At 50.1% G+C, this 21,022-nt stretch overlaps 1 protein-coding gene across 4 annotated transcripts in view; it reads right to left on the bottom strand.

The window, feature by feature from the left end:
- Nucleotides 1-21,022, bottom strand: part of IQCE (IQ motif containing E) — a 47,583-nt gene that overhangs the window by 24,935 nt on the left and 1,626 nt on the right. The window contains exons 2-13 of one of the 4 annotated variants that reach the window (XM_057487441.1): nucleotides 17,349-17,396; nucleotides 16,005-16,195; nucleotides 13,026-13,154; nucleotides 12,358-12,507; nucleotides 11,415-11,485; nucleotides 7,080-7,193; nucleotides 6,934-6,984; nucleotides 4,423-4,493; nucleotides 3,351-3,423; nucleotides 3,089-3,138; nucleotides 1,547-1,710; nucleotides 239-294 (exon numbers count right to left, since the gene is read on the bottom strand). In XM_057487441.1, coding sequence (XP_057343424.1) covers nucleotides 239-294; nucleotides 1,547-1,710; nucleotides 3,089-3,138; nucleotides 3,351-3,423; nucleotides 4,423-4,493; nucleotides 6,934-6,984; nucleotides 7,080-7,193; nucleotides 11,415-11,485; nucleotides 12,358-12,507; nucleotides 13,026-13,154; nucleotides 16,005-16,195; nucleotides 17,349-17,396 — 1,168 coding nt within the window. The remainder of the gene's footprint in view (nucleotides 1-238; nucleotides 295-1,546; nucleotides 1,711-3,088; nucleotides 3,139-3,350; nucleotides 3,424-4,422; nucleotides 4,494-6,933; nucleotides 6,985-7,079; nucleotides 7,194-11,414; nucleotides 11,486-12,357; nucleotides 12,508-13,025; nucleotides 13,155-16,004; nucleotides 16,196-17,348; nucleotides 17,397-21,022) is intronic. The other 3 variants (XM_057487442.1, XM_057487444.1, XM_057487445.1) reach the window with 3 other exon arrangements.

The following is a 21,022-nucleotide window of genomic DNA, read 5'->3' as shown; positions in this document are numbered from 1 at the left end:
ACTTGAGGTTCCACATCAAAGCCCACACCACGTGTTGTGTGATCACAGCTTCACCTCAGGGACCCAAGGGGTGGCAGGTCGTGCCCTGTAGGCCAGAACTGTGGGGGGTCTGATTCTGCAGTGCGCCCTGTTCCCCTGTCCTCTGGGTCTGTCTCCCATGTTGCAAAATACCCAGCTACTCTTCATGCACCAGCAGGTCCTAAAGGACAGAAGGCGAGTTGAGAGGCATACCACTCACTTTTTCCAGCTCTGCGATCCGTCTAAGCAGCCGGGGCTTACTCCACTCCATGTAACCTAACGGAAGCAACAGGTTTGTAAAGACCCACTTCATACAACTGCCTGATGGGCCCCTTCAGCCCGGACCACTGTCTCAAGCAAGGCCAGATAGCTTCCTCTTCCAGAGGTGGGCATGACTTGTGGAACCACCAGCAAAGCCAAAGACCCACACCCGGCAGATCCCTGCAACCATGGGCGCCTCTCCCGGAAGGGCTCTCTGTCCCTCTCACTGTCATTATCGATGCTGGTGGCTCTGGTCTTAGGGTGACACTCCTTCCTGATTCTACCCCAGTTGGACATTGGCCCCATCAATCCACCCAGTGGTCCTTCTCAAGGTCACCACTGACGCTCTCTGCCGTCTCAAAGCTCAGTTCTCAGCTCCTGCGCTCCTGGGCCCCCAGCACACTGGCCTGCTCTCCTCCTTCCGACCTTCCTCCACTGGACTTTCAGGACACCAGTATACTTACCAGCCCCTCCTGACGGCCCTGCTGGCTTGCCCTCTCCTCACCCCCTGGGAACACCACTGGGTCAGGGCACACGCTTGGCCCCTCCTCTTCTCTACCCACTCACTAGATGCCCTGGACCTCAGCGGGCACCTGTCGGCCAGGTCTAGTGCTCCCACTAAGCCCTCCACCCTGAACTCACCTGTCCCTGAGCTGCACTGGGATGTCCAGGGCACACCACAGACATGATGGTCCCCTCCCCCGCCCTGTTCCTCTCCCCACTGTCCACACTGCAGTGAACATGGGCACATCTGTCAGGGGCTCAGCCCAAAGCCTGGGACCCTGATGCCTGCCCTGCTGGCCTGTGCTGTGCACATGGCCATCCCTCCCCCAAACCTGTGCTCAGCTGTCGCTGCCTCAGTGGGGCCTTCCCCAGTGACCTACATGCAGGCGCACCCCATGGGCCAGCCTCCCACCTCCCTCTTTGCTCTGCCCCACAGCACCATCTGCACTTGACCCATGTTTGACCTGAGGGCCTCCCCCTCCCTGCTAGGCTGTGGCCTCCCCAGGGGGCGTCTGCGTGCTCCTGCTCGCTGCTCCTCTCCAGTCCCTGGCACATAGCAGGTGCTCACTGCACACGCAGTGCATCTTGGGGAGCATGGCCCAGCACTGTGCATCTGCATTTGCAGCAGATGAAACAGGGCCTGGAGGGCTGGAGGGGGAAGGGCCATGACTCTCCTGTGGCCACCGCCCAGCGTCTTCCCTGAGAGAGCAAGAGCTGTGCCCTCTGCACATGTCCTCTCCGCGGGCAGCTCTCAGGAAGATACCCTTGATCCTGGAGGCAGTGGGGGAGTTGCTCAGCACACGGTCCAGGTCCTCCTTCAGGCTCTGGTTCTCCTCCGTGAGCTCCTGAACGCTCTGTGACAGGCTCAGGAGGGCGCTGCTCACTTTTTTCTGACTTTTGAGGCCCATTTTCTTCTCCGCTGGAGGCCTGGGAACAAGGAGACTGAGCGGTGAGGTTTGGTCTCTAACCCGGTCTAACAGCTGCCTCTACTGAGGTGCAGGCACCGATGGCCTGGGTGCCATCCGCACCTCGGCACGCTATGTGCAGCTAGGAGGAAACGCTAACTCTGAACCCCAAGTAAGCCAACTGCTGTCCTCAAATAGAACTCCATTCCTCTCACTAGTAAACCTGTATAACAAAACATCATATTCGATTATTAGGGATGTTTTAAATGGTATCACAACCATCTGTGGGAACGTGCTTCCTCTCCTGTTACAGCAGCACCTGTGTAAGAGGGTGCTTGGCTCTCATCCCCCCACCCCTAACCTACAGTCCATCCTCAGAACTCAGATTTGCATTTGCAAATTCACCTTCTTTCTGAAGTTCAAGTGCAGCACCCCCCCCATTGGTGCTGAGCACACACAGGCGTGGGTTGGTGGCAGGCAGCGTGCTCCCAGCAGGGTGTGACCAGGCCCAGCCCGCCAGCTTGTCTCCACTCTGTTTCTCAACAGGGTCATTTTCCATTTAGTCTGTGCTCTTCAAGTCAGGTGATTTCCCTGTTCAGAACGGGGCCCTTCAGCACAGACCTGAGGTTCCGTCCAGGCCTCCTCAGTGCGAGGCTGGGAAGCCCTGTGTCAGACATGCCTTCACCAGGCATGAGTCACCCAGCTGTTGGTCATGAGCTCAGTGTCAGTGAGTCAACAATGTATACTAAATAAGGTGTCTTTAAACAGAAACACATGTGAAAACAGGTCGTATGTTGAACAGCTGATGAAAACGTTGTGCCCAGAGGCTAGCAGGAGCCTAACTCTGGGATTCCCTTGGGAGCAATGGTTTAATATTTACCAATTCAGTGTCTGCGGAGACTATAGAACATAACTGCTGCAAAAAATGGGAACCAACTATGATTACTAGCTGGCCCTTTACAGAACAAGTTGGCCAACTATGGGGGAACAGGAAAAGGGAAAACATGCCTTGCACAAGTGCAGAGAGATAAGACCTTGATGTCTCTCCCAACAAACTTATTTGGGAAAATGGACTTGTACTGTATTAAATGTTTTCCTAGTAAGGAAGATCCGCTTTGAGAAACAGTGTTTTCTAATTGTAAGCTGGAAACTCTTGAGTAGGGTGAACAACTAACGCGTGGGGCACGAACACGCTGTTAGCAGTCAGCCGCGAAATTATGTGGGCACATCCGTAACCATCCTGGATGGAAACATACCCACTCTAACCGCTGGCAAACAGGCGTGGGTGCTGGCGCCGCTCCACTGAGGGCAGTGTGCACAGCTTGCTCGTGGTGACTATGCTACTTTTAGAGCAGTTAATGTGAAGACAGCATGCACCACAGCTCCCAAGATTATCATACCTCTTTACTGTAGTTTCAGAACTTGCCAAGAGAGTCTGCAGCCGATGAATCTGTAAATTAAAATGCATGAAAATACAAAATGAGCATCAAGGCCTTCCTCTAAGAAACTGCCACCAGGTCCCCACTATCTTCCCAGTGGCGGGAGGGAGGCACCGAGTTGCTGCGATTCTCCTTCAAGTCAAGATGACTTAGGAAAGCTGGACCCCTGCCTCGTGTGCCAGGCTCTCACTCCCTCCGTGCTCTCCGACCCCGCACCACGTACCTCCTCATAGTAGGTCTCCATGGCAATCCTCATCTCCTCCAGGTTAGTGGTCTTCATATCGGTCTGCAGTTTGCTAAAAACCCAAGTTCAGGGTTAACACGGCAGAGCCAGCATTCCCAGGGCAGAACCAGAAGCAAGCGTTTCCCCGGACATCAGAGAAGAGCTTGGAAGAGAACCAGGAAGGGAAGGGGAAGCCGGAGTTGGCCCTCAGCTGGCCTTGCCCCAGGCTTATATTGAGAACTCCGCACACCCACAGGAGCCCTTGTGTGTGGGACCAGCCACTTTCCATGGTGAGGAACAGACGTCCTAAAGACATTCTTTATAAAGAAGAGGCTGTCTCTAAAAAACTGGAGTAATTGTGAAGGAAACCCCAGGGCAGGAGGAAAAACTGTCTTTGGGGGAAGGTGGGAGGGTAAGTTTTATACAGGAAAGATTCATTTTTCCCTTGTGCCATCAGGATAATTCTCAACATATAACAGACTTCAGATAAATGGCTCTAGCAGAGAAATGAAAGTCAAGTTGCAGAGTTCAGGATTCTGAAACACAGAAGAAATCAGCAAATAATAAAATTTTTTCAGTTGACAGTTTCAGCAAGAAACAAAAAAGGACGTTGCATAAAGAAGAGACATGGGGCAACAGAAGGAGGACCTCACATTTCCCTAAATAAACCCAAACGCAGTGAGGAAACACCAGAAAGAAATGTGCGGCCGCTCCATGAGCAGCTGTGGGACAGCAGCTGGCAGAGTGAGGTGTGCGGGGAGATGCCCCAGCCGAGGCCCCAGGCCTGCTGGCGATGCAGCGCGCTCACACAGGACCAAGGAGAGGAAGCATTTAAGTGTAGCAGGAACAAGAAAAGAGGAAAGGGAAATACTGTCCCTTGGTGAGAGGGAGCCACTGTTTACTTTCATTCTTTTAGTAGAAAGAGGAAGCTGGGCCAGGGGCTGGGGACAGAGGAGGCGGGGACTACGCTCGCTACAGCTGGGAAACAGAGTGAACACTGAGGCTGACAGCAGACGGGTGAGTGGGCATGTTGGCTGGGACGGCCCACAGGCCACCGGTGGTGTCCCCGTACCTGATGGTGTTGTCCTTCTCTTTGCACTGCTGCTCCAGCTTGAGGATCCTCTGCTTTAGCCCGCTGATGACCTGGCAAGAGAAGAGGGGCATAGCAGATGGACCACCCCCGACTGGGGCTGGCCCTCCCTCCCTCTGCAGGCACAGACGGTCCATCCCGGCTGGGCTGGTGGCCCTGCCTGCTGAGCCGGCAGCACCCGCCATCCTTCTGTTAGGGTGCTTCACACAGCAGTCCCCTCTCTAACCCTGGCTTCCCTTCTTGGCTACAGGCACAGGGGAGAGTGGACGGGACACTGTCCTGCCCACGGGGTGCATGGTGGAGAGGCCCAGGGCACACAGCCTCCCTCTTGGCCACACTCCATGCTCAGGAGATGCTTCACCAGCCAGTTTCGAGGAAGCCGCTACAAGCACTACACACAGGAGCTGCTGTCTTACCAGCCCCAGGACAAAGCAGGCCACAGGTTCCCGTGGGATGCTCGGAGGCTGGGGGGCCTGCCTCACTCTGGGCTGTGCCTTATGCTCCAGAGAACATTCCTTGCTTTCTTTTTGAAGAGCCAAACACCTTTTAAATTGGATTTTAAGGTGATTTTAAGTTACATTAGTAATAAATGAATACATTTTCTTGTGGAAAAAAAAATTAAAGCATTACAGATGAAACTATACCCTTTGACCTTACCCCCTTGGCCAAGTGTTATCAACTCCATGTGCACTGTGCAGGCCTATCACAGCATGTGCATCTGTGTGTGGCTGCTGAAACCGTGGCCCTCTGCTGCTCCCAAGAACGCGCTCCTCCCACACTTCTCACCGGCACCTGCCCCTCTCACTCAGCAGCTGCCAGGGTGGTCAGTTCCGCCAGGGCCCACAGAGCCTCCTGATCTTTGCAGTGTGCGCAGACATGGTCTATCTACCCACGCTGCCACTGGCAGGGATTAAAGTGGTAACAAGTTTTCGTCATTATAGACAGTCCTCCGACAGAAACCCTTGGCCAGGATCCCCCTTGTGTGTGCATGCACGTTTCCTGAGCAGAGAGGGAAAGCAGAAATGTTCGGTCCCAGGACACGGCCACTCTGAAGGGCGAGTGGCAATGGGTATCAAACTGACAACTGCACCTGCCCTGTGATCCAGAATTTCCACTTTGCATCAACTCTAACAAGAAAAACCAGCATCAGAACAAAAACACAAAGAACCCTTTCTCTATAAAAACACCCACTCTGCAGATTCCACATCCTCACCCAAGTTAAACATGTAGACATTTCTAAACGTAGCTGTACTGTTTTATATTCTTAAAAATATTTTATTCTGAAGATGTGTCGATGTGGCAGTATTCCAATTCGAATGGCTGCTCCTCAGTTTCCCTCCCCACAAATTGGGCACCTATAAATATCCTGTGCAGAAAGCTTTCCATACGATTTTTTCTTTAGACACAATCCTAAAAAAAGCCCTATTAGGCACACAGTAGGCATGATTTTACAGACCATGCTTTCACTCCATCACAGCCACTTAAAGGCAGTGTCTGAGTTCTGAGCACACTGGTATTTTCTCAGCTCAGCAGATATTGGTTTTGATTGTGTTTATTTTACTACTTTAGGGTGTGGGGTTTCCCTCACAGCAGTTTAGGATGACATCCTCACTATTTACTGCAGGTGACTTGCGGGGACAAGCCCCAGCCTGGCCTTCACAGTGCTTGTGGCCAGTCATCAGGAACTCAGTTTGGTTCAATCGCTTGACCTCAGTTTCCTGATTGTAAAAATGGGGACTGAAGTCCCTATTACAAAAACATCACATGAGATTATGCACTTGAGCAAACTGCACAGCTATACAACGTTTAAGGGTTGCTATTATCCGACAACTACTTTCCACAAGAGGGGAACATGGTTTGTCCTCAAAGCCCTGGGGTACTCGCTTTGTGCTGCCCTCCCCCCATTACAGTGACCCAGGTTCCATCGCGGTCCTATGGGGCTTTATTATCAGTACTATGTTATTATCAAACCCATTAATCACATCACTGGTGCTATTATATTCTGTGTTTAATAATCTCAAAATTGTTTCCCTCCCAGTTCCCTTTTAGCATTTCACACCTACTTCCTTGACTCACATGAGGTTTACTGTGATACATATTTCTCCAACTGCTGCAGTTTATTCCCACAGCATGGCTCCATTTTCCATCATGTTGCTTCACGCACTCTGTTATGTGGATGTGTCTGTGTTTGAAGGTCTTTATTCTATGCCTGCTCTGTTTTCAGTCAGCATCACTTGTTAAGCATGATGTGGTCTCTAGGTGTGGCGGGAAGTCCCCAGAACCCTGTCTCTGCAGCGTGTCTTCTGCGTGTGGTAGCCCCTCAGCCTCCCTCCCATGGCCCCCTTGGCCCCATGGAACCTGGCTAGCGGAGGTTCCGAGCCCTTCCCCTCTAACTGCCACTCCTCCTGCACGAGTGCTCTCGCATGAGGCGCCCGGGCCATGGGCTGTCGCTAAGCAGTGTGAAGGCTGGCTGCCTTTGGGGGTTATACTCACCCAGCCAGAATTGGGCCTCTTCTCCGCCAGAGTGCGAATGAAGTCTGGGCCCTGTGGTGGGCAGATGGGGAGGTGAAGACAGCGTGGGGCCAGGCTGCCCCGCTCATCTGAGCAGTGGGGCAGCATGCATTGCGGGCGGGACTTACCCGGGGGGCGTCCAACAGGTGCTCGATCTGCCGGTCCTTCCGGCTGTTTTCCTCTTCTAAGCGCCGGAGCTTCGTCCTCATCAGGTCCACATCGCCTTTCTGTGCGTGGAGTGACTGGAGGAAGAGGGGCCACACAACGCCGTGCACATACGGAATGCACACACAAACACCCAGGAGAAACATGGTGTCAGGGAAGAATTTTAAAAGCCGCCTGGTTCCCAGCCAGGGCACAGTGTGTGGTGCGGGGTGCAGGCTGTCTGGATGCCACAGCACTGAAGGGCACTCTGGCATTTAGTGGGTGGGGACCAGGGCAGATGCCCTGTGAGGTGCAGGACCGCCCCACTCAATGAAGAGCTCGCCCCCCAAATGCCAGCAGCACCCCCACACAGAAGCACCGTTCTGCACGGCAACACTGTCAGTGACCCACGTCACACGGCCTCTCCCAGGCCCACACAAGGAAGCCCATTTTTGTCATACCACACATCACAAAGTTCGTTAAAGGCTAAAATTCTTATCCTCAACTGAGGCCCAGCTGGCCTGCATGTTGTCTGCCAAACAATTATGGATGGATGAGTTTTTTACCAATCGATGGTGAACTGAGAAGAAAAAGACTGTGCTGTTCATTTTCCACAAAACTAAGTTTATTCAACTTCTATACCTATCCTGTGTTTTGATAAATTCTTCCTGCTGTCTGGGGTAAGACAGGCCTTTCATGAGAGGCAGTGGCAGGGTATGTTTGACTTCTGTCTCCCACATCTTCACTCTTCTTCATCTGTGAAGCCCCACGGCCCGAGAGGCATGAGGCCTCGCCAGCACTCCCCCACTGGGGCCAGGGGAGCCAGCCCCATCGTCAGCACCTCCAAAGGGGCCAGTCATCTCAGAACTGCCCTTCCCCTTTCAAAGGACTCCTGTTGCTCAGAGGAGGCAGGTCCAACCACAACTAGCTGCTACCACCACTGGAAAGAGAATTCCAAGTGTGTCCCGCTGAGGAAGGCCTGGCATGTGAGCTGCATGGCTACAGTGGCAAGGCTACCAGTATGGCCATGGGGCAGGGACGCTCGGCTCTCAATGCGTGTTTAGGGAACAGGCCAGTCAATGCAATCCTTGGGAAAGATAAGAAGCTACAGTGGGAATTCTGATTCCAAAACCACGGAGTCCACTCACTTTTCCCTTCTTACAGTTCCTCCCACTTACAGCAGCTAAAACCTTGGACACTGTAGTGAAACAAACATGAGGAGACTCAGCAAGGTGGAGAGGAGGAGGCAGGCTAGCTAGGGGCCTCTGGACCCAAGGAGCCGGGCCGCGCCCCCCACCTTCTGTCTTGCCAGGGTGCTGGAGGGGCCCGCATCCATATCTGCACAAGTCAACGGCACCGACAGGCCTCCGCACTCCAGCAGGAAGGGGCAGTGGGGCAGGCAGACAACTTACAGGCAGTAACTGCACCACGCAGGCAAACACCCAGCCCTGCCAGCGAAGGCTGAAAGGCTGAGTGGGGAGCCCAGAACACCACCCTGTCAGGCTGTAGCCAGGCGTCCTTGGGGTAGTGGGGTGAGGGCATGGTCAGAGGCCGACCAGAGGGTCGAGACTTTTACTGTCCAGTGGTAATGAGGTCACACACACAAAATAAAATGGGAGAGTCAAATCCTAACACATTAATAATTATATTAAATGTAAACAATCTAAACAAACCAATTAGAAGACAGAGATTTCCAAAGTATATTTAAAAAAAGAACCCACAGGGCCCAGCCATATGCTGCCCTCAGGAAACTTACTTAAACATGATGAGACAGGGGGGTGAGAAGCAAAAGGGTGGGGAAAGAGATTCCATCAAACCACAGATCAAAAGCAGAAGTGACTATGTTAGTATCAGATAAAGCAGACTTCAGAGAAGGGACAACAGCCAGAACAGAGAGGGACGCTGCGTAATGGCTGTAAGGGTCAGCCCACCAAGGAGACAGCGATCCTCAGTGTGCATCTGCCAAACAACAGCTGTAAAACATGTGAGGCCAAACTGATGAGAATGAAAGGGGAAACTGACAGATCCACGATTAGAGCCACAGACGTCATCACCCTTCCCTCAGCAACCGAGATAACAGCCAGGCAGAGAATCAGCCAGGCTACAAAAGAACTCATGTTCAGCCAGCAGAGTCTGCCTGCCATTCACAGAACACTGCACCGAAGGGTGGGAGGCCTGTTCCTTCCACATCCTGGGCCATAAAACAAACTTTAACAAATTTAAAAGAAATGAAATTATACAGTGTGCACTCTACGGTCACAGTGGGGTCAAACGAGAAGCCAATGACAAAAATAACAGGACAAGTTTTAAACTCTTAGAAAGTAAGCAACACAATTCCAAATCATCACACATCAAGGAGTCTTAAGGGCAGGAACTCGTCAGAAAGGTACAGCGCATCACAGTGAGCAGGATGCAGCTGACGCGGTGTGGGGAGGCCGGAGGGGTGCACGCAGCAGCTGGGCAGAGCTCGGGACAGTGTGGGTGAATGGAAACGTGTCTCAGAGGCCATGTATGGCACGATTCCATTTACACAACACTACCAGGAAGCCAGAACGCGAGACATGGAGAGAAAAGTCGTGTTGCCAGGGGTGAGGGACAGTGCTGGGGAGGGAGGTGATGTGACTGTCAGCAGGAGGAGGGTCTCAGATGGAGGGGCAGCTCTGTGTTTTGAGGGTGGTGGTGGTTTCGCAAAGCTACACATCATAACATGGCCCAGTACCACACACGCACGTGTCCTGGCTTTGATGCGCTATAGCTGCGTAAGATGTAACTGTCAGGGGGACTGGGTGAAGGGACAAGGTGCCTCTCTGTACTATCTCTGTAACTTCCTGAGAATCTATAATTATTTCAAAATGAGTTTTTACAAACGGTCCACACTTACCGGCCTCTTACTGTGTGCCAGGCACTGTATTAAAGCACTCTCATGTATTGTTTTATTGAACCATCTCACAACCCTATGAAACTGTACTACCATTAACCCCATTTTTCAATAGGAAACTGGGGCATCACTTGCCTGAGAAAAACTACTCTGATGCTCAAGATTCCAGAGAAACAGTATTGAAAATAAAAATCTCTGCATTCAGAAGCCCAGACTGATTTTATCCAGAAACCAATGAGGCTAAGTCTGCATAAAGTCACTATAATTTTACCCACATACCCATCACTAGCCCCAAGAAGATCCCCCCCAGGAGAGCTATTGTGGCTCTCATTCACTTGCAGGGGTGTTCCTAGTTCATTCTGTACTGTCTCCCAGAAAAACAAGAATTCCCTTTCCAATATCCCTGGTACACAGTCACCCGACATCTGCTTCACATCTCTGAGGCAGGGAGGATGCTGGCTCATCAGGCTGCACTTTGCTGCCGGACACAGGTGGGCATTCTTCTGATTCTCCCTAAACTGAGCATCCTCTCTAGACCACAGGGGAGCACCCTCTGCTGCACACAGGGGCCTGACGCAGGTGCTCCTAGTCTTCTCCTGTGCTCCTCAGGCTAGGTGGCTTCCAGACAGACTCCTCGCCATGCTCCAGGCATTCTGGCTGCCAACACTCTGCGTGAACCTCTGGTGCCCACAATCTCCCAGGTGCAGCTCCACTGGTGGGGACAGTGGGTCTACAGACAGACTAATACGGAAGGGAATGAACAGCAATCATTCCTCCAGGGGCACAGACTATGTGCAGACACTGAGGACTGGTGTGATCACCGAGGTGATGGAAGGGAGATGAGGATGAGGATGATTTATTTCAATGCAATTCATACTTCAGGGAAGGGAGACAGCATGGTTTGGTAAAGATGATCTTGGGAGGCAGAAGACCTTGATGGAAATCCCAGTTCTGTTGCTGGTTAACTTCAGATAGACTACTAACCTGAGTCTCAAGGCCATCACCAGATCATGGTAGGAAGCTGTCTCACAGAGTCCCTGCAGTGATCAGCTGAGGTCGGGTGTGAATGGCTACTTAACACTGAAGAACTACACAAATGGGAGGCTACTGATAGTGACACTGGATGACCTTGCATGACGCCGAGTCTCAGGGCACAAAGGGACTCTGAAGTCCATCTGGCCCCTCCCCATTGCTCCCTACCATGCAGGAGAAGCAGAGCGGAGGGACTCCAAACTGTCGAGGACTCCTGTACAGGTGGTGCCGGGCATTTTGTAAACCAGGGTCCCCGGTTCCCAAGGTGCTGGCCAGGGCGATGCTCAGGGGTCCCTCTAGAGCACATGTCCTTTCCGCGCAGAGACATCCCACAGACACACTGGGCCACCCACTGTTACAGAAGGGCTTTCGCTGTTTAACATCAGCAAAGGACAGATAGAAACACTACCTTCTTCAACTCAATGATCTCGTCATACATATCTTCTTTCTCTCTGTAGATGGGGGTCCCAGGGACATGACCTGGAGGGGACACAAAGCACTTATAAGATTACCTAAAAAGTAGAATTATTCTTGGCTATGCCTTAAGGAAAACCTGGAAGGTAATAAAATTACCTTTTTGTAAAAAAAATAGACTAGAAAAGAAGAACAAAGCTATTGCAACGGTTTTAGCCTGATCATGACACTTCCCTCAAAAGGAGACGTAGGAAGATGAAGCAAGAGGGAACTAAACCTCGTGAACACGGGACTTAATATGGCAAAACGGTGAAAGAAAGGAGGCGAGAGGAGAAGCAACGTGTGTAGATCTCAGACAGACAGACAGACACCAACAATACCGACAGCGGATGACGAGCCTGTTCCCAAAACGGGGAAGGGCACTCTGGTTCCAGGATGGCACCTAAGACACTGGGACTCTGACACACTTAAGCCTGAATCAGAGCTCCTGGCCAGTGAACGCAGTAAGGGGACCAGCTCATGGGTTCACCATGCTCCCACAGAGGCCTCCGGGAAAGCAGGGGGCCTAGGGACGAGGTACCTGGAGGAAGGCTAGACAGGGAGATACAGCCGTGAAAACAAACCCATCCTTTTTGGTGAGATCCGGGCTTCTTCTTATCTGTAACTTTCATTTCTAACATTGTTTTCACACTAAATGTAAGTAAGACTCTAAGTCTAGGGAGGTAGGCACCGCTGAAGCCTAGGCAGATGGCCCTGTCTGCGTTAGGAAAGCCCCTTCTAGGAGGGCAGAGTGGCCTCTCAGGGCTACCGTTCTCAGGACACTCCATTACCTCCTGCTGATGGAGCGACTACAGGGAGTCCCAAGTCTCACTTTGGCAAAGGACATGCACCAATTTCTGCTTTGCTTAGCTGTGGCTCGCCACCATCAGCATGCTCACCATTGCTGGCAGAACGCCTGAGATTTGACCTCTTCATCCTCCAAGTTTCTGTCACATAGTCTGGAGAGCTGCCGGTGGGGCTGATCCATGCACGCTCCAAGGTGAGGTCTGACTGCAGCGGTTGGGTCAGACTTCCTGGTTTGAATGTGCCTGGATTTAATATGACAGATAAAGGAAGGAAGTGGAAGGTTTTGCCTCTAATAATCAATCTTCCTGGGTTGAAGAAAGCTTCAGTCAACCAGTAGACAGCAGTAATCAGTGGTACGCTGATAAATATTCAACAACTGACTCTCAAAATATAAGGCCCAGATTTGAGGCATCTGCCCCTTTCCATGTCGTAAATATTCCCACCATGTCCAGTTCCAAGCTGCTAGTGTGAGATCGACTAGCTCACTTAACAACTGGCCCTCGCAAGCCGGCAGGAGCTGGCTCCACACCTCGGCCAGCAGCTCTAAGACAACATAAAACCAAAAGGGAAAAGAGTCTCACAAGCAAACCATCAGAAACCATGCTTACATGTTTCATAAAAGCTGTGAGGCTCAACACCTTTGAGATGAAAACCAATGTCATTTGAACAAGTCGTATTAAAAACTATCTCAAATCATCCCCCGCCATTTCCAAAGCTCTCATCCAGAGCGGGAGGGTCCTCTCCCGGAGCAGCCGCATACCTGGCTTTGAGCTTCCCAGCCACAGCTTCTGTGGGGTCAGGGACATTCTGTTACCAAGAGGCACGCTTGCTGCTGTCCTCGGAGATCGCCAGGATGCCACTTTTCTGGGCTTGGAGTGGTATGGTGACTCTAAAAAGCCAATATATAGTTCTATAGGTGCCTAGGTATCAATGCCCCCAGAACACATGTGCTTAGGAAAGGCAAAAATTGGAAAACAAAACATTCAACCAGGGTAAAACATTCACAGAATAAAAACATTCTAATAAAAAATTTAAATATAGCTATGATATATGATATATATATATACTTACATTTGCTTTAAAATTTTACTATAAACATAATGGGAAATTTATTTAGAGATATGAATCCACAATTCTACCAGTATTATAAAATTTAACTGCCCGTCCAATTTTTCCAGATACGTACATATTTTTACAGTCACAGTCATAATGAATACATAATTTGTATCTTTTAATACTTAACACTGTAAATATTTTTCATGTTGCTACATATGAACATAATAACATTTAAAACTTAATATGCAAACTATAGAGAAGAAATGATTTTTAATTTTGTCATAAAAATGAGGGAAACATTTTAAAATTACTTTTTAATCTGAGATTTCACCTCTTTAATTATGAAAAATATAATAGATTTGTGTAAAACTAAATTATTTATAAAATATTCTTATATTTCTTAACTAGTGAAGAAATTTACATCTGTAGAAGGCCCTAAAAACCTAAGTCCAGTATACATAATTTTAAAAATTTCTAAGTTTTTTCCATGGCTTCATAATGTATGGAATACTTCCCATTGTAACTTAGAATGAGGAGATAAAGACACACTAGACCCTGATGCATTTTCACTCACAAAGACCCTAGCATCCCCTCTAGGATATTCTGAAGGCTTTCCAAACTTTCAATACCCATTTAGGCACTCATTTACTAAATTAGTGATTAGAGAAAAGCCCTGCAGATAGCACTGCTTCTGAAGTCTGTGATTTCTCAGTGAGCAGTAAGAGCTGCTCGGGAAAGCGTGTAGCAGTGGATGAAAGCAGGGGCCAGGGCCGGGCATGAAGCAGGCAGTGGCTGTGGGCTGGGCAGGCTGCCTCAGAAAGAAGACACCGGATGGCAAGGGAATGCCACCCACGCCAGCCACCATACAGCGCCTGGGGACCAAGTGTGTATTCCACACACACCCGTGGGGAACTGGTTTAGGCATTAAAAGAAAATATTTATGAATGAAAGGACAGACAAGGTCTCTGTTACACCAGGAGTGGGGGACAGGGCGCCCCTGAGAAGTGACATCTGAGCTGAGCTGGCCAACATGTGCGAGGGTGGTGATGTGTGAAGACAGGCCCTGGGGAGGCCTGGGGGCCCATCGAGGGCCAAGGAGCATGTGGCCTGAACCTGCCACTCAGCTGCAGTCCCAGCCCGGGGAGTCGAGACCAGTATGACGGGGGGCACGGGGACAGTTACAGCACATCCCTCAAGTCTTTGGGATTCCAGCCTTCTAAATTATGTGAAACACAATTCTGACATTTACAGAAATCACAATAAAACTAATTTGATTATTACTATTCTCAACACTTGGAATGCTTGACTTCCAGTAAGAATGACTGAAGGAGGCCTAGTATCTTACCTTAGGTGCCTTCCAGTTAAAAAGGACTTATAAACAAAATGGTTCCAAAACAAGAAGGTTTAAAACACAGTCACCCACATTTTCACTTTACATCAGTTCTCAGTTTTCCCCATGGAATGAGAGGAACGACATCAGAAATCCAAATTGCTAGATGACTCCTTCCTAGTGTTTATATTGGATTGCCATACATGCCTTTCCTTCCTTGCAGGAATTTATCTAATTATGTTTCTTGAGGTCTAATATCAAAGTTCATTTGTGTTATCTGAATGTGTCATATGACATGGTATGTTTGAGATGTATATGAACATACGTATACATGTAAATACAGATACATCAAAGTCAGAAAAGGCTGGGATGTTGGCTAGCAAAAGGAAGCCAGTCTAGGATTTAAAGTTTGCCATAACGACATCCATACGGATCTCACTACAGAGCCGTGTCAGGACAGACAGGCGTGGCCGAATGTCTGTGTTCCCCCAAATTCCCAGGTTGAAGCCTCTGCTCCAGAGTGATGATGAGGGAGGCGGGGGCTTTGGGAGGTGCCTAGGTTATGGGGAGGCCCTCATGATGGGGTGAGAGCCCCAGTGAGAGGGACCCTACAGAGCTGCCTCACCACTTCCCTTGCAGGCAGCTGCCTGCCACCCAGGAGAGGGCTGTGCCGCGACCGACCCTGCTGGGATCTTGGATATGGGCGTCCGGCCCCTGGACTGTGACATGGGAACGGCTGTCATTGAGAAGCTGCCCGGTCTGTGTCACCGAGCCAAGCTGCTTAAGGCCCATCCCTGCAGTGACGTCCCGACAGCGGCTGCTAGCTTCATCACAGCCAAAGATGCCGTCTCCAGGGATGGAGCTGCCCTTCTGCTGAGGATGGGGACAGAAGAATCCTGCCAGGAAAAGCAGCCCGGCGCAATCCCAAAGGGAAAACCCACTAACTGCGCGCCTGTCTGGAAAGGTTTACACCTCCTGAGGACAGTGCCCAGATGAGTGACCTTGACTCTCAAGGAACAAATCCTGAGGTTGAAAGTCCTTGCACTGACAGCGTCCCCATGAGGGGAGCCATTTGTGAAAGCAGAGCAGGGGAAACACAAGGGCCTTGAGGCCGGTGCTGCAGGAGGCCCCGGGACAGGGACCCCCAGGGACCCCCACCCTCAGCTGGGCCTGCCCCCACTGGGATGGGGGAGGTAGTGACCCCAGACCCCAGCACAAACCAGCTGGGTGGCAGAAGTGGCTTGGTGATCTTAAGTGCTTCAAGACAAAACATTCTTAGGCAGGGACGGCTTCTACACTGTTTCCTGGGCTAAACTGCACAAGTCCAAGGGACTGGGACCTGGTGGTACTTACTTGGTGATGTGGGTGGAGGTTTGTGGAAACTTTTCCTTTTTGCTTTCTGGAAGAGAGAAGAAACCACGTAAAGCTGGTCCAGCCTCCCTGGGGATCCAAACGGCCCAGCTGTGAAGCACTGGGTGTCCAGAATGGGTGGAGGGGGCAAGGCCACAGGATGGAGGCTAACTCGGCAGACATGTAAGCCACATCTGAGCAAAGGAGACACAGGCACAGTGTGGGACAGGGGAGGCCAGATGGGGTGGTGCTCCTGGCCGCCCCAGCCTCTCACAAACAGGGGATATGAGACCAAAGACACCAATAAACGGCCCATCTCATGCCAGCACCTGGGGCCCTGGGATGCGACCTGTCCACCAGGGAGGGAACCCTTGTGGATTCAGTAAGACAAGACCCTTGTGAATAAGGCAAGCGCAAACCCCACTGGGGAGGGAAGGTTGTGAGGAATGACCCCGTCCAGACCACCAGCCTCTGTGTGACAACATGATGCTGGCTACAGACCAGGGCACTGCCCGGGCGCTCCTACCTCATCATGGTGTGGCCGGGGCAAAAGGCATGCCTTCCAGCCTCATCCTCATCCGCTTCACACCAGGGAGTGCCTAACTTCTCTTCAGCAGAAACAGTGAACTCTGTGTTTCACGCAGGCTGAATTTTACCCGGGACGTTGGTATGGATGCCTACTTCTGGGGGCAGTGTCCTGGGCCCATGTCCCCAGGGGTGTTGAGGGAAAATCCTGAATTCTGCAGAGGCTGCTCCCCTCACACATGCACTGGGACACTCCCCGTGGGTGCAGAGAGCTGACGTGGAGTGGCATTAACCACTGCCAGGCCCCCTCAGACCTATGTGCCTGCATGGTCTGTCAGATGGAAGACACACAGCGCCACAGATTGCCTTTGAACACCTGGACGAGCCTGCTTCCACCAATCACCCTCCTGCAGGCTGGCTCCCGGAGGCCCACAGACTGGGCCATGTGGCCAGGGCAGGGCGCAGTGCGCCAGAGCTGCAGCTGCCCAATAGTCTCCCCTCTCCCACCCCTGTGTGTCAGGACTGCAGCTGGGGTGGGGGAGTGAGGGCCGAAACCATACACAGGATAAGAACTTGTAAGCTGCCTCAGATGCACTCCATTCAGAACCAAACTTCTGGATAAAAGTTTTAAAATTATAATCACAGTTATTTAAATCCAACTAAGGGCTTGAAATTTTTCAAATGCTGAGTAGCACTTGGAATTTGCATTCCAGCTCTAAATACAGCATATGTGGTAACACCCTATTGTACATGTATGAGTGTTTCAGGGGCAAAATAACCCATATGGGGATAAGCTAGCTGCTGCCTCCCAGTTACACTCACCGTCTCAAAATCAGAGTCAAAGGTAATTGCAGAGAGACTGTCATCTCCCTGGAAGAGAAGCAAACATTAAGACTTCAAGGCACCCAACAGTCACGCTTACAGAGTGAAAACAGCCTGCCCCAGCTGCTGAGGAAGAAACCCAAAAACTCCACTCGGGTTAAACCCAGAACGTTCAAAGCAAGCAGCAGCCAGCTTGCTCAGGTGCGCCAGGATGCATAGGGGACACAAAACCCAAACTCCACCTGGCAAAGCTGCTCCACACCAGTCAGTCCAGCAACACCACATCCAGTGAACTGGTGCGCACATTTGATAAACAGTTCTTGATAAAAGTATTTCATTTTTCTCATTGTTTAAATGTTGTCTTATTTATCTTGCCATCAAAGCACGAAGAATATGTGCCTCTATCCTGCTAAGAACGAGTCAGAGTCACTTAAAAACACACATGTATAAGTACATGCACCATCTGGGCTTATACATTTCCTGTCTTCTTATTCCAGTGACTCGCCCTGGCCCAGCGAGTAAAATAAAATCTGTGCCATCTCACGACAGTGCTAGGATGTCAAGGAGAAAAGGGAACATTTCCCAAGAGATCTGTGTTAACACACTCAAGTTTAAATCCTAGAAAAAGAGAAAGCAGGAAAAATTTAAAACCCCTTTAAAATACTGTACAGTAGATTTACAATGTGGACACTGGGCGTCCTCTGCTTGCCCTGTTATGGATCAACAGCGCCACCTCTGGGCGGTGGAGGTAAATACGTTCCCGCGAGCAGACTGCAGTGTAGTTGAAACCCCAGAGCAGTATTGTGTGGGACTTTACCGCATTCTGAAAAGCACACAGATGGTCTTCAAGGTTAATTACCAGTACATTAAGCAACAATTCTAGCAGTTTGAGATTTTACTGCATGTTTACAGCGGCATGGTGACAGATAAGGGTAAAGTGTAAGGATTGTGCTCCTCTTCCACGTGGGAGTCCAGCAAAGTGCCACATGCCTTGACGTGGCGTGGGGGCGAGGGTAATATGTTCCAAATAAACAAAATCTTTAAAAAATTAGCCACAGGCTTGGATTTTCGATGTCACTAAACAAGTGAATTTTAAGGTATAAATAGCAAATGACAATTATAGAGAGAAATTTTCATTTAACAAAGTATATGAAAATGCTGTGCGTGCAAAATTTAGGATGGGAAGACAGGGAATCAGATACACATAAGTGGAAGATCAGCAGAGCCCAGCCAGTAGCCATGTTTCTATCCCCTAGTGTCATCAAGGGTGTGCCTGCCAAGGGCAAATATGAACCTGTTGAAAATCACAACAACTTAGAAAAGTAGCAACAACTTGCTTTTGTGAATATTTTTCATTATTACTTGTTCTGAATAAAATCATGAAAACTTTTTAATGACCTGAAATTTCAACAAGGGGTGAGCTTGGACATGTGTTGAACAAGAAGTGGCCTTTTTCCAGGTGTGTGCTCACCCAAGTCATCATTTTCTCCCTATCAGTCCTCGTCAAATTTTGATACTCTCCATCCTGCCAGTCAGAGGAACTGAAGAGGCAAAATGTTGTAAACATCTGACAACACAGAAGAGCCCTGACCCAGCCTTCTGTTGGCATCACCCACCCCAGGCAGGAACGTCACTCCAGGAGAGCCACATAGCTGTCCCTGCTGCCAGCTCTCACGCAGTGGCACAGAGGTCCTGGGGGGTGTGGGGGGAAGGCAAGAGTTGTACCCAAGGGGACTGAGTGCAGAGAGCTGCATGCCTCCCCGAGTCCACTGGTGACATGGTGGGGAGCAATTTCGAGGCCCTCCCAGCTCCATGATCACAGCAGCAGAAAGCTCACTGGCAGAACAATGAGAAGTACTAGAGCCCAGAAGAGCCTTCCTAGAGCCTTGACGGTCAGGGAGGCTGCCTGCAAGCACTAGATTGCATTCACTCAGGAGGAGGATTCGGGGGGCCTTGGAAACATTCCTCATGCCAGATCAATCAAAAAGGTGCAAGCCCCACCAGCAATGGGGCCTCAGCACAACCTCTGAGCAAGCACTGGCTAAACAATAAGCTACACCGACTGAAAAGCAGCACCGAGGTTCCGAGAAGCCAGGCTTACGAATAAAACCGCAAACACCCTGGGAGTCCAGAGGACAATGCGCACGTCCCAGGATGCCCTCTCGGGGCAGACGGGACAAGGAGAACCCAAGCTGCTAGTCCCTGGCTGCTCGGTGGGCAAAACTCCTGAACTGTGACAGCAGCCTCCCAGGGGCGTGCGCGCACACACACACACACGTGCGCGTGCATACACGTAAAGGGCAGAAACCTAACTGGCTAAGGGGCTTAAACCCAACCTTTGACCAACAAGTGGCTTCTGCTGACCCAAAGGTGACCCATAGATAGTTAGGCTAAAAGATTTTAAACAAGAAAAAATCAGAGCAGGGAATCGGAGGCTGCAATGCTAGGTGATCAACTTCACAGAGTTATTTCAGCCAAGTCACTCATCCAATCAACAAACCACCCAGCAGAGGACATCAATCCCATGGGGAGGAGGATCAACAGCCAGAGATGCTGCAATACAGCATCTAAATGTCTAGTTTGCAACAAAACATTATCAGACATACAGAGAACCAGGAAAGAGTAATCAGTGTACACGGAAAAAGCAGGCAGTGGACACTACTTTAGGAGGGACCCAAATGTTGGACATAGCAGGGAAAGATTTCAGAGCAGCTGTTATAATATGTCCAAAGCAGTGTGGCTGTGAGACTCTTGAGGGTCCATGAGGTAGGAGAACACAGTGGTTATGAGCAAGCAATGGGCCAGGGGGTAGGGGGTGGGTAGCAAAAGCAGGTGACACAAAACCTTAAAATGAGTAAATGCTCAGTAAGTACTCTTCTTCTTATCTTGTTCTAGAAACTGTGAGTCCTCTTACAAATGTTGGCTCCTAAATCACTGGTGACCACACCCAGGCTCTACTTCACCCCCGTGTCTCTGCGCTAGTCAGCAGGGCCCGTTTGCAGCCACAGCACAGGGAGCTCCCTGCACAGTAAGTGTTCTGTGATGTTAACAAGCAAGTCCAGGGGCATCTATTTCAAGGAGCTTGGGGGTTTGGATGGACTGGACAGTGTCTGCCCTCAAGGGGTTCTTGTCTGGTTTAGAATAGATCTTAGCTCAACAGAGAAACCACCAGTTGCCCTGGGCTAAGGGCTGAGGGTCTCCTAAATACCAAGAGGGTTTTTGCACAGCTATTCCATAAGGCTGATTTTCTGGAGACCAAGACACCAGCACTTACCTCACATTTGTGTCCTCAAAGCTGGACATATTCAAGGGGATTAGTAAATGCTTGTATGTGTAAGAGTGTCTGCAGTAGCATTGTTTCTAATTGCAAAAAAGTGAAAAAAGTAAAAGCAGGGAAACGGATCAATAAAATGAGAGTACTACAGGTTAGAGTTTTTAAAATCATGTTCTTGAAAATGTGGGCATGTGAGAAAACGCTGACAACAATTTAAATGGCAAAGGTTACAAAATAATATGATCTCAATTTTTTTTTAATGTATGGAAAAATGATTCATTGAAAAAAGATTGGAAGTATATATGAAACATTAACTGTGGTTTCTGTAGGTGGTTATGTTAGGGTAATTAGTTTTCTCTAACAGGCATGAATTATTTCTATACTCACAATATAAGAAGTT

The sequence above is a fragment of the Manis pentadactyla genome, chromosome 10 (assembly GCF_030020395.1).
Source record: "Manis pentadactyla isolate mManPen7 chromosome 10, mManPen7.hap1, whole genome shotgun sequence".
In the NCBI taxonomy this organism is placed as follows: Eukaryota; Metazoa; Chordata; class Mammalia; order Pholidota; family Manidae; genus Manis; species Manis pentadactyla.
This window is presented reverse-complemented; position numbering and strand designations above follow the sequence as displayed.